Here is a 13,279-nt window from a genome sequence, read left to right on the forward strand (position 1 = left end):
GGAATAAATACATCAGCAAATGTGAAAATGACAAATCCTCTGCTGAACAAAATATAACGTAGCAATGTGGAAGTGACTCAACTAATATAAGGCTTGGAATCATCATAGTTAGTCCAGTGAGGCAAACCTCAGCCTTGACTCACAGAATCCTCCACATATTAAATTAAAAGAAAATCCTACATATTCACAAGTTGAAGCATGAACTGAAATTTAGGTTACTCTGCTGGAATGTGTAAAAGATGGAAGAATAAATATATGAGGCTGCCTTTCCTAAGGTGATTTTTTTCTAAATTGGGCCCCTCTCTTCTGAGTTGGGGACCTTCCATTAGTAAAGGCCAGAGATTTAAGATGTGTGTAAATATTGTGAACTCAACAAGACTGTTGGGCTTGGAAAGACTGGGAAGATAATTGACAAGAATTTGAATTGCTAATCCTTATTTGCATTAGTTTGGGGGGCTTAAGTGGGATCAGTAAGGAAATGTGACAGTCATCAGCCAGTACTTCCTCATCATAACTAATGCAGTGTGGCAAACCAGCTGTTTTCAGGAAGAGGTATGATTCTCATCGCTTTTTATTCTAGGAGTAGAAAACCTAGAAAATATCCTGTTACGGGTTATCTCACGTTTTATCTCGCATTTATAGGGCAGCCTGGCCAAAAAGCCATAAAGACGTCTTCCATCTCTGCCATTTTATGATTCTAAATTTATGATTCTAAATTAGAGGATATGAAGCTTAGAGATTGTGCCCACCTATGTCACTAAATCGAGGACAAAGGCAGAAAGGACAAGCTCAGTTTCATCTTTAAGGCACAGGTGACTTTCTTGGAGTGTTTATGGGTTAATTTGAGCCCCAGGAACAAAGGCAGAAGTTTCTGTGAGCTTTGCGTGGTGAACAGCATGCTTTGTGACAGCTTGTTGGCATTTTCCTACCACTTCCACACCCAGGAGCACCTCAGGTGCTTTGTGGTAGCTCCCGAGCACGGCCGCGTTTCGGACTAGCACCTCTCAAGTGAGAGTTTCACGTACACACTTTAACAGCACAGCCTGGGAATTGCGCTGGTTCGGCTGCTGCTGCCTCCCGGGCAGCTGAGCCGGACGTGTGGCGGCAGCAGATACCGGGCGACAGCCGCCACAGCCCGTCCGGAGCAGCGCTAACGGTCAGCCCAACGGTCAGCCCAACCGCCAGCCAGGTGAGCGGGACGGCGACCTCCCGGAGCCGAGGGGGGCGCTCCGCCACCCCGCTCCCTCGCCCCGCCCCTCCTCGCGTCACGGCCACCCCCCGCCTCCGCCGCCAATGAGCGGGCGGGGCTGCCCCGAAGGGGCGGGGCGATGGAGGGGCGGGGCGGAGAGACGACCAATGGGCTGCGGCGGGCGGGACTAAGAGGCGAAGCGGCAGCGGCAGCGGCCCCTCCCCCGGCGGCCGGAGCGGCGGGCGCTCCCCGCGAGGGGAGTTGGGCGGCGGGCGCCGCGCGGGCTCCGGCTCCTCGCAGGTAACGGCGGGTGGGGACTCCGACCCCACAACCCACACCCTGCGACCCCACACCCCGGACCCCGTCCCCGCCCGGGGGGGCTCGCCCTCTCCCCCTCTAAGCGGCCACAGCGCTGGCGGAGCTGGACGGGACAAGGGGACGCGACACCCGTTGGGACCGTTAGGACGGTTGGGGCCGTTGGGGATGCGGCGTCCCGGGGAGTTCCCCCTGCCTGGGCGAGCAGCGGACCCCCTCCTGAAGCTCCCTTCCTGGTGGGGTCCGCGGCGGGGAGCCCCCTGGGCGGGTCTGTGGGGAAACTTTGCGGGGGAAATGGGGTGAGGGCAGGAGCACGTTGTGACCGGGTGCTGGTCCCTCTGGTAGCGCGATGTGCTTCCCTCTGGTTAACCCGCTTGTTTTCAGCCTTTTCTTCTCCTGAGGACCTCAAAGCGCAGGGATGGGTTACTCGGGGAGAAGGTTTTGCTCTTCTTTTGCTCCTAATGTGGCTGCCCCGCTAAGGAGCTCCGCTCTTGCTCAGCTCTCACAGCTCCGTGTGCCTGGCGCCGAGCTGGGGAGCGCTGCTGCCTGTCCTCAAAGCTAGAAGGGCCGCTGGAGTCATAGGGAGTCCAGCCTGCCCGTGGGCGTGTGTGTGTGTGGACAGAAAGCTACCAGGCGATTGTCTTTTCAGCCCTAATGGCCGAGTCTGTTCGGGAAGCTGAATAGCTGGAGCTTTTTCCTTGGTTAGAACGTTAAATGTGATGTATTCAGGTGTGCAGCAGTAAAGCTGCTATAAGAGAGCCAGCAAATAAAAAGAAAGTTAATAAGTTAAGCTTTGGACTCTAGGAATTGCGAGGCTGGGCTCTGGTGTGTGCTTGTCATTCATGGAGCTTACGAATAGAAACTTCATGTACTCCTGTTATTACTGTAGCTTCCCATTTGTAGCCTCCCCCCCTGCCATTTACAGCAGCACTTGGTAATAAAACCCCTCTCAGTACTGTGGGAGCAGCAGAGAGGCAGAGGCAGCATAGCCACCCAGGTAGAGGGCTGGCTCTGGAGCATCAGATGACACCCTGCCGAGTAAAGGTGGCTCCTGGGTAAACTTCCAGTCTTGCTACTGTCACGCTGATACACCGCTGTCGGATGGCGTGGTTGCTCTCGTCTACCTCAACAACTATATGCGTATGATGACAGTAGTAGAATTAAGCCTGTGCTGCGCTGGAGGTGTGCAGAATGATGTAGTGAACACTCCTTTAAGCCCTAATTGTATGATACTTGTTGTCTCATTGTTTGAATTGTTGAGATCTAGGGCCCAGTCTCTTATCTCCCTGTGATGTCTGTATGAGTTCCCAGTATGGGCTGTATGTAAGACTAGATCCCGTAACTCAATGGGCTTGGCTTGAGTTGAGTTCTTTTTGCAATTGCTGATGTTTTTGTTGTTTTTTTCTCCACTCCCTGAAAGGAAATTACAGTGCTTATCAACAGTGCTTATTATTCTCTTAAGAATTTTATAAATGCTCCACAGTCCCTGTTATGCCCTGTATGTTGCACTTGAAAAGAATAGTAAGAAACAGATAAAAGTGACTTGTTCAACATTTTAGAATTTATCTGTGCCAGAGCTTTAGCTTAGAATCTGAGAATTTCTTGGCTTTTATCTCTGTGCATAGACAGTGAGAAACTGTATCTTTCTTCCAAATTTGAAGTACAAAATTATGTTTTGGTATGTACTGGTAATTATGAAAGACAGTGAAATAAAGATATTTGGTTGATTGAAATTTCATTTTCTTCTTCCGATCTGCCATTTTATAATTATTTTTTTAGTCAAGTGTAAAACTGTGCATTTCTATATATTCCTTTCAGATTTGCAACCAACATAATGCTGAAGCTCCCAAATTGGAACAAGCGTTTCACAGAATGGCACAAGCAGAACCTAATCTGGACCATGACATATCATGGGTTCTCCTTCCGTCATACTGGGCTAAAATCGTTGTGGCATTTATTTCCTTCCTCTGTTTTGCTAACAGCTATGATGGAGATTTTGTCTTTGATGATTCTGAAGCCATCATCAATAATAAGGTTTGTCTCTCTTTTTTGTTGTTTTCTTTCCATTTGACTTAAGTGGTAATAAGAAAAAGAAATAATGACAACAATTTAAGTAGGCCCAAAATATTCATCCTTGTGGAGAACTTTATTCTGATATTCCCTTTTTTTGAATTTCATTTTTTTAAGTAAGCCTTGTTTACAGTTAACAAACTGTGCAGAAGTGTTCCACAGAAAAACCAGAAGCATGAGTAAGTTTATAAGTCCTATTCCTAAAGATATTTGAATAACTTGACCTGGGTTCTAAGGCATAAGCAAAAGAGGGAAGAAATTAAGCAGTTTTATTTTTCTTCCCTTAGAATATGTTACCTTTAATTTTTTTCCCAGTGAAATACTGTGCTGGACAAGCCCTGCTATATGGTCATGGGGAAGGGATCTCTTTTTTGATACACCAAATGGACATAAGAAAGCATCATCCAGGGTTGCAGTCTATTGGGATGTGATGTTTATAGCACATATGCACAGGGTACCTGCATATCAAGACTGCCTACAGATCTAATTTTATGCTCATTTCTAAGTAAGAGTATGCTGTAGATTTTCTAATATCTGTTGATAGTAATAAGAGAAATTTCCATTATTCCCTCACAGTGACAGATGAATAAACTGGCTGCAAGATCACTAAGTGGCTATAGGGTGCAGGGTTTCTCCAGCTGTGGTTTATACCATAAAAATGTTATAAGAGCAAGTGAAGTTGCTTTTTCCTGTGCTCCTGCAGTTAATATTCCTGTGATGGTAGTATTTTTTGAAATAGAGGCAGAATATTTTTGTGCTTTTTTTTAAAAACTGATCATGCAACATACAATTCTTGAAATACTTAAAAATTAACATGTGACGCAAACAAACCTCTAGCTGTGATTCTTTTCACTTTTACTTTGGGAAGCTGTGTTATCAATTGCTGAGACCCATCATAAAATCACATCTAGCAGTTAGTGGGCCTGTGGTCATGAGTGGGTCAGTGTTGCACAGCAGTTCTTACGCTGTTCTGGAAGGAACTTGTGACAGGTTTGGAAAGAGAAGCCCAGACTAAAATGAGTCATCCTCATCTGTTGATTCTGTTTTCCTGATGCTATGGGAATAGAGGGAGGATAATTTACAGGGACTCGTACATCTAGAAGAATACAATTCATGTTTTTTGACCTTGCACAAAATTTAGAGACAACTTAACTGCAATGTGCATTTAAGAACTTCACAGAATTACTGTTTACTCAGCCAAATTTATATTTTGATTGTGTAAGTCTTCGTGCCTTGAGTTATAAATGGATGGGGGAAAATACATCTGTCAAATTGGAAATAAATCTCAAAGCTCCTACAAGAATACTATCAACAAATTAACAACCTACAGTGATTTTATTTCAGGCATTATATTTTAAATTACACAGCTCCTGGGAATGTTTCATTCTGCAAAGTTCCATTTTGGGACACAATTATAATATTTTAATTTCCTAAAAGAACAAACAAAAGACTGATGGTGAAACAAGGCAGGTTGGTTTGTTCTTGTAGAACTTCCACACTTGTAATCTTTCTCCATTTCTTCCACTTCTTACGTTTTAAAGTGTTTCAGTTTATCTATGCAACACGACAACCTGCACCAGGATTATAGCCTTTGGCAATGCTGAGAAATTCATCCAATTGCTTAAATAGATTAATTCTTACTTAGTCTGTATGTTGAAAAAATTGTGAGGCTTATTCTATTTTTCATATCAAAATATTCCAGTATCCCATGGAAATTAAATGAGACTTTGTTGACAGTACCACTTTAACATGGGTCAAATAAATATACGGAAATACAAAATGCACAAGAAAAATGCAGAGACAATGAGCATTTAATTGTGAGAAAGACCATGTATCAAAGGCAGGGATTATTGAGAAAAAGTTAAAGCATGCTTTGTTTGTGCTCAATAGGAGAGGCAGAGGTGAAATAATTTTTGAGATTTACTGAACATTACCTTATTAGTATTTTCTTGGGTACCACACACCAACCTTTCTGTTAATTTACTAGTTCCCCCAAACCCAACCTTTGATTTTTATTTTAACCAAAAGATACACTGTTAGTTGACCCCATGCTTACCATGTTGTGGAACAGTCTGATATTAGATAATAACCCAATAAATGGGGTACAAGGCTGTTTCCAAGTTTTCTTTCATTTTAAGTAGCATTATTTAAAGTGATACATAACAGTAGGTTTTTGCCTTCATCTATTTGCTTACCTGGCAAGTCAAATAGTTGTAGTAGGACAACTTCAGATGCGATGTGTCTTTTTGCAAAAGCCTTCATATAGAAAAACTTGACCTTTCTTCAGGTATTGAACCCTGCTTTATGTAGGCTGCTGCTAATCATATGTTTAGAGATTCTTTGATGTGTACTTTGATATGTATGATAGAGAAAATCGTACTTAACTTTTAAACAGTTGTGACTCTTAGAGCAAACAATTGCTTTTTTAGGATAAGTCCACTGAGTGGCAAAATTGATGTAAATAACTTTCTCTAACAAAACTTACATACATGAACAATCACAGAATGGTTTGGGTTGGAGGGGACTTTAAAGATCCCCTAATTCTAACCCCCCTGCCATGGGTAGGGAAACCTCTCACCAGACCAGGTTGCCCATCCACCCTGGCCTTGAACACCTCCAGGGATGGGGCACCTACAACCTCTCTGGGCAACAAGATACATGACTGAAGATTTCTGGGTCAGAAGGAAGTATAATCACTAAATCACTCTAGGTATTCAGCTTTTCCTGTATCCTGCCTGTTGAAGACAAAAGAAGACTGATTCAAGATGAATGGGAACTCTAGCTTACTCATCTCAAATATTTCCCATCTCATGTTGTTACGGTTATCTGTGACATAAAGGACATTTTTAAAGTTGTACTAGTTCTCTTTTTTTTAAAAAAAAAAAAAAAAGAATAAAGTCTCTTTTGTAGGCAGTTTCTTAGGCAAACACTTGTAAGGAACAATGCTGCTGGCTGGGACAACAGTCTGAGGGCTACACTGCCACCAACAAATCCCCCTTGCAGAGTACAAAGGCTGCAATATGTGCTGGTGCACAACCCAGTCCCAACTTGCCCCTGTGAAAGCAGACCATGTTGATTGATTTAGTGGACTGCTGATGAAGTTCACTCCTTCCCTGAGAGTCAGTTTATCACCTTTGGGGTTTGTGCATACAGGTGAGGAATAGAATGGGAATTTAGGCACTGAAGGCCAAAATTGCAATCCTGGGAGCAAAAAGAACTAAGAACCTAGCTGTCACTCTACAATGCAAACATCTGTGAGGGACTAAAGTTTTGCACCTTGATAATTCTTAGACCCAAGTAGGATCCACTTTCTGTCTTGATTGCTAGGGATTTTCTGTGAGAATGCCTGAATTCGCATCTGTAGCATGGAACTTTTCAAAGACTACCATGGTATCTTTGCTCTTTTCTGCATATTTATTAGTAACCTATTAGAGTATGCATCTCTTCATTTGAGAGTAGGTTGCAAGATTTTTACCTACGTTCCCTTCCTAATTGTTTTTGAACTTATTATCTAATACTAGCCAAATTTGATCAAGTGATAGAAATAAATATTTTTTCTGTACTTTTGGAGGGATGGAAGGCAATGTATTAAAAGAGAAGCAAGAAAAAAAACCTCAGTTATTGTAAGTTCTGTTTAGCAGTGGCCAGGCGGTGTGGCCCAGACACTTGGGTGTACCTTGGGACTAGTAGTGGTATATGTTGGCTCTTGCTTTTATGGCAGACCAAAAGTCCTAGCTAAGGATGAGGTGGAAGGTGCTGGGGGCCGCAGGAGGCTTTCAAGATGCAGTAGAGGCAAGTGGGATTGCAGCAGTGTTTGAGAGGAACTGTAGTTAGTGAGCTGAGGTTATAACAATGAGGCAGTCTTGTATGGAGATGGAAATGTGGAATAAGTGAGACATAGCACACCATGCTTTGTAAGCCCTGTCATGGCTTTAAGAACCTGATTTACCTGTGTACTGTTGTTTGGACTGGTTGTTTGGACTGTTTTGATTTAAAAAATAAATTAGGGAGAGAAGGTGGGGATAGACTAGCTTGGGTCTGAACGCAGGTATAATACCAGCATTCATACGAAAGCTGTTCATTAGCTGGTACAATTTTGTTCATAGATTCTGCCTTAAGTGTATTTAACCTTTGCATTTGCTCTAGTATGAATTGGTACTTATTAGAATTTTCCCCAGGGAAGCAAGAGAATAGGGGGTGGGTAGAAGATAAATATGTTAGATTGAGCTTCCCAGATTGCTCTCAAAGAAAACTGAGGATGCTACAAAATCAATTTCTTTGGAAAGGTGGCTTCCTTATTTTTTTCCTCTCCAAAGTGTATATTTTCCATTCAATAGTCAGGTTATTTGGATTTTTCCGTTATCAGCATGGTTTGAAGATAAAAGGAAAGCGTATACTTATCCTTTGCAGTGTTACGTTTTTTTATAGGCCCTGACCCCACCCCAAATTAAAATAACTCATTCCATTTTTTAATCTTCTGCTATTAATCTTTTAGAACAGTATGCAACTGAATTTGCTTCTAGCTTTATTGTATTAAGGATTAAAAAAAAAAACTATTTGAATAATGTTCTGTACAAAGTAAGGCTTCAGAAAGGGCTAATTGTTGTTTTCTATATCTAGTCTCCTAGCTTTCTTGCTTTCACTAATAGTTAACCTTCTGACACTAGTAGAAAAATAGCTATTTGTGACAGTTTGTACTTGGCCTCTTTTGAAAGATAACCTAGCCGTAAAATCAACGATGTTTTACAAAACTATTGTGTTCTTTTATGTGCATTATATCTCAATTATTGCACCAGATGATCAGCTGATATGTAATTTAGTAGAACTGTGAGTATTTATGTAGTTATGCCTACTTAAAGATTCCAAGCATCATGACCTTCATGATGACAGGCATCCAAAATTTGACATTCACTGAAAACTTGGGTGCCTCATCAATGTTAGTAGTGAGCCAACAAAACAACATTATGTCTGTGGTAACATGAGCTTGTATTAGCTATAACTTGTTTGTGCTATAGCTGCTTTGAATCAACTGAAACGTTAAGAATCTGATGTTTTATTTCAGGACCTCAGGGCAGAAACCCCACTTGGTGACCTGTGGCATCATGACTTTTGGGGTAGCAAACTCAGCAGCAATACCAGTCATAAGTCATATCGACCACTGACTGTTCTGACTTTCAGGTGAGACTTGTCATTTAGCTCCAGGTCTGAAGCTTTTTAACACATATTGGCTTGATTGATTTGGTGGAGGAGGAAACAAGAAAAGGGAAAGAGGGGAAAACGGGAGGGACAGAGTGTCTGGAGGGAGTTGGCTGCCTTTCCTAAAACTGATTATCTTAATATCAAATTGAGTTTTAATTTTCAAATTGTTTCTTTCTTGAAGTATGTGTTATTTTGACATTTTGTATTTCCTTTTGGAAACTGTGCTTTGTTTACCTTGGTATTAGGAGCAATATGGTTGAGGTCACATATTGATGAGGTCACATCATCAAGGAACTAGATGTATGTTGCCTCAGCTTAGTCATGCTGCCACTTGTGCTGCTGTTGTTTTTTTGTTGTTGCTGTTGTTCTCTGCTTTGCTAGTGACCTGTTGAATGATTCCATTTTTTATATAAATAGTATCAATCCAATGTGGCCTTTTGCTGCTAGGTCACTGAATAGTTTTTCCCCTGATATTTTTGCTTGAAGTGAGTGTCTGAGAGAAAGATGCTTAGCTAATGTCTACTGCTTGCCCAAATCCTTGCACAAAAAAAAAAACACTTAGCAACTGGGCGCAGTAACGCAGAGAACATTTGAGAACTCGGCCATAAGCTTCTTTGCTTTCCACATACAGCCCTGTGTTGTGGGACCTGCTGCTACAGAATGTGGAGCTGACACCTGTTATGCAATTGTGTCCAGTCTAAGGCAGAGACTAAGTGATTGGGGAATAAGTATTCTGCTCCTTCTCCTCAGATTCAAGCAAAAGTTTTGACTCGAGTTCAGTGTTAGTGTTTTAAGTACTTAGCATAATGGATTTCACAGTCTTGTTGGGATTTCTTTGCATTGTTACAGAGGAAAATATATGACTGAAGAGAATGTGTCAGTGTCTTAAACCTAGTAAAGCTTTTAGTGCATTACACAGCACATGCTTTCCTTTATTTCCAAGGCCGCTGTGGTATATTCCATCTTCAGTAATATTCTGGTTAGTTTAAAGAGAGAACTGGGTTACATTTGTTGCTGTATCTGAACATACAGACAAGCATGTGGACATGGTCCATAAAATGCTATTTTTACAAGTATTAGCTTCCTTAATTCCCCAGGGTCTAATTTTTATGTGTCACGTTTATAACAAGTTAGGTATTTTTAATAGATTTCGCTGAATCAGATGCAGACTGGCCAAATGAAGTATATAAAATCCACTACCCTACATAGGTGTTTATATATCTCAGCTAGTGATAAAAGCACACAAAAATAACAAGACGCTTCTCCCTCTGTATTTTGCCTCAAAGTTCCTATCTTAAATAGGGTCTTGGACTGATTTTTCATTTACGCTTCTTTCTGGTTCGGATACTTGCATGACACCTGTCTCTAGCCAGTGTAACAAATTAGTTACTAAGACTTTGCTACCTGGCTACTTTCTGGATTGATGCTGGGTTGTACCCAGCTGGTCTCCTCCACATCATCAGTCCAAATGTGAAGACATGTCTTCTGCTAGAATATCAGTGGAAATCTTAGTTTCTGTGCATACCAGTTTCTTCACTACATGGATTTATTTAAAATAATTCCATCAATTTGTTTGTGGACACAATGTCTCTAGTCCAAGGTATCTGCCAGTAGGCTGGGTTGTGTATTTGAGGGACATTTGCATTGCAACATTGAAGACGTTTCTGGCCAAAGGCCAGATCTAACTTACAATAGGCATGATTAATACAGTAGCATTAACGTATGTCTTTGGAGACCGTAGGTATTATGCTAAATATGGTATCCCATGTGAATACATTGGAGTAAAGATCAGGATAGTGTTTCTAGCGTGCTGTGGTGGTGAAGTCGTAATGCTATGCATGCTGGGAGTTGCTTTTATTTTTCAGCCTTTGGGGGTTCTTTTTTGTTTGTTTCTAATATGATCTTTTAATCGAGTTTGGTTGGGTTTTCTGTTTGCGTATCTCTAATCATTTATGCAATTCTTAACCTTAATGCTTTTGTTTGTATACAGAATTAATTACCTTTTTGCTGGAGGCTTCTACCCAGTTGGTTTCCATGTCATCAACATAATACTGCATTGTATTATCTCCATGCTGATGGTTGATGTGTTCTCAATATTATTGGGTGGACTGCAATTCACTAATAAAGGAAGAAGGCTAAACCTGGCTCCAAAGACATCTCTTCTAGCTGCTTTGCTGTTTGCTGTACATCCAGTACACACCGAATGTGTAAGTACTGCATACTTAGCTCTTAAAATTCATATCCTAGAAATTCTTGATCATCTTGACTAATTAGTTCTGACATAGCCTTTTACTCTACGCATTGCTTATATATATTCTTAATGTTTCTCTCGGTACTTGTCTTATGAGAACAAACAAATATTATAGTTAGTGATTCCAAAACCTTGTAACTCCACAGGGCTTGTCCTTATTAAGGAAGATAAATTAAGTCATTTAGGTATGATAACTAAAGACGGATAGCTGTAAACTGCACGGTTTTCCTAATTACTGGATTAAGAATTCATTACTAGGAACATTAGTACGTGAACAGCCACAAAGAATGGAAGATAAACTGAATACAAATGGTTAAACACTTTTCAATCCCTTTTGCTTTGATAAAAAGCAGGGAGATGGAAAATTGGCCTAGGAGTATTATACAAACTCTGTATGTGACTATTAGAATACTTTATCCAGTTTTGAATCCATGCTGCAAGGAGGACACTGGGTGAAAATGGAGAGGACTCAGAAGAGCTGTGAAAATGATTAAAGCATTGGAAATCAACCCATGTCATGAGATCAATTTCCATGGGTTTAGATTTTTAATATGAAGGGGAAGATTAAAGGACTTTTTTAATTACGGCCTCTAATTGCGTACATGAGGAGCAGAAATCTGATAGTAGTGGGCCCTTTAATAGTGCAGACAAAAGCATAACAGTGGCTGGAAGTTGAAGCTGTAAAGATCCTGAATAGAAATACGACGTGCATAGCAGCCAATTAAAATAGCTGACCAAAGATCAAAGTTATTGTCTGGAAATTCTAGTGAAGAGGAAATGTTTTTCTTGTAAAGCTCTTTTGTACTCATAGCTAAGAAAGTTTTATGGCCTTATGCTGGTGGGCTTGCTGGATATGGTTCCTGATTGCTTCATGTCTTATAGTTATGAGTGCATGACATGTAGAATAATAACAATGCAGGGTCATTTTTTTGAGTTTGAAGAGACTAAGCTACTGGAAAGGTACTCATTTCTAGTACTAGAAATGAATACTGAATTCTCAGTGTACCTTTTTCTATATATGTGGCACTGATTTTTCACTGACAATAAGCCATGGGTTTTTTTGGCCTTTTTTTCATTCCCTTTGTACATGATTGATGGGGAAGAAGTTACAGAAAGCTACGCCTCTCAGCTAACTAGGGATATTGCATGTACTGGACACCTAGAGATGGTGCAAAGCTCTGTATTTGCAAATTCTGAGGTTTAACCTCACTTTATTTGACAGTGTAGCTAAAACACTCTGCAATTCGTTCTCTGGTATTTGCTTGCCTGCAGAATAGCTTCTTTGTTAGAGCACCTTATGTTAGTCAGACAGGTTCATGGTATGTGTTCTCCAAAACCAGTTTTAGATGTCAAAATGAAGTAAACAAGTCCTCGGTGCTTTTGATATTTTGACATGTAAAGTGAAATCTCACCAGAGTCTTATCCATCGTCTTGCTATTGACTACTATATTAATATCCATAATTTTATTCTTCATTCCATTCGGCTCTAAAAATATATTTAAATCATCAGGCAGTTTGTTGTTAAGACTTTGGTCATGTCAAAGAAATCATAAGTGATGTGGTCTGTTTGCTATGTGAGCTTTGACGACTTGCATACACTTTGGGCAGACGAGGAAAAAAGTAGCATGCTTAGGTAACATGTCTCTTCTAAGATCCCAGAGCTGACAGAGGCTTGTAATCATTTACACAGTGAATGACAAATCTTGTTGCACGATAACAATCATGATACTGCTATGGTTCTAGCATGAATGCATGTCAGGCAGCATCTTCTCAAAGAGCATTCCTCATCATTTTAGAGCTGTGAGTTTTAGGTGCCATGACATTTTGGTTTTGAAATGAGATGACATATTTTGACATGTAATTGTGAGGAATCTGACTGTTTGCTGCTTTAGTTTTTGGTATGTGCAGCACAAAACAAACTGTCATGTAAAACAGATCTTGAAAAGTTAAGTGCATTCAGAAGCTATATAATAAAAACATCTGTCATTTTCATTTTTCTACGTACAAGTAAACACTGCTGTGGCACCATTCTCTATTTTAAGAGATGTTTATTCTGTGTAGCATTTGATGGATAAAAGACATCAGATTATGTCTGATGCTAATTTAAAACTGAATTTTTCTGTTTACCTGCTAGCAGTGATTATATACCTGATTCTGTATCCGAGATGAGAATATTGTACATTTGGAGTCATCTGAGGCAATATGTGTGTTATTAGCCCCTTAATCTTTGTTATAACAAGTTAGCATTTATTTTC

At 40.6% G+C, this 13,279-nt stretch overlaps 1 protein-coding gene across 2 annotated transcripts in view; it reads left to right on the forward strand.

Annotated features, from left to right (window-relative positions):
- Positions 1-1,420: 1,420 nt before the first annotated feature.
- The window catches only part of TMTC4 (transmembrane O-mannosyltransferase targeting cadherins 4), a 52,410-nt gene continuing 40,551 nt past the window's right edge, over positions 1,421-13,279 (forward strand). For both annotated transcript variants that reach the window (XR_004748481.1, XM_035318645.1), the window contains exons 1-4: positions 1,421-1,489; positions 3,323-3,538; positions 8,637-8,752; positions 10,764-10,980. Coding sequence is in view for 1 of the 2 variants with exons in the window: in XM_035318645.1 (XP_035174536.1) it covers positions 3,377-3,538; positions 8,637-8,752; positions 10,764-10,980 (495 nt within the window). In the remaining variant the exon portion in view is untranslated. The remainder of the gene's footprint in view (positions 1,490-3,322; positions 3,539-8,636; positions 8,753-10,763; positions 10,981-13,279) is intronic.

The sequence above is a fragment of the Oxyura jamaicensis genome, chromosome 1 (assembly GCF_011077185.1).
Source record: "Oxyura jamaicensis isolate SHBP4307 breed ruddy duck chromosome 1, BPBGC_Ojam_1.0, whole genome shotgun sequence".
Lineage (NCBI taxonomy): Eukaryota > Metazoa > Chordata > Aves > Anseriformes > Anatidae > Oxyura > Oxyura jamaicensis.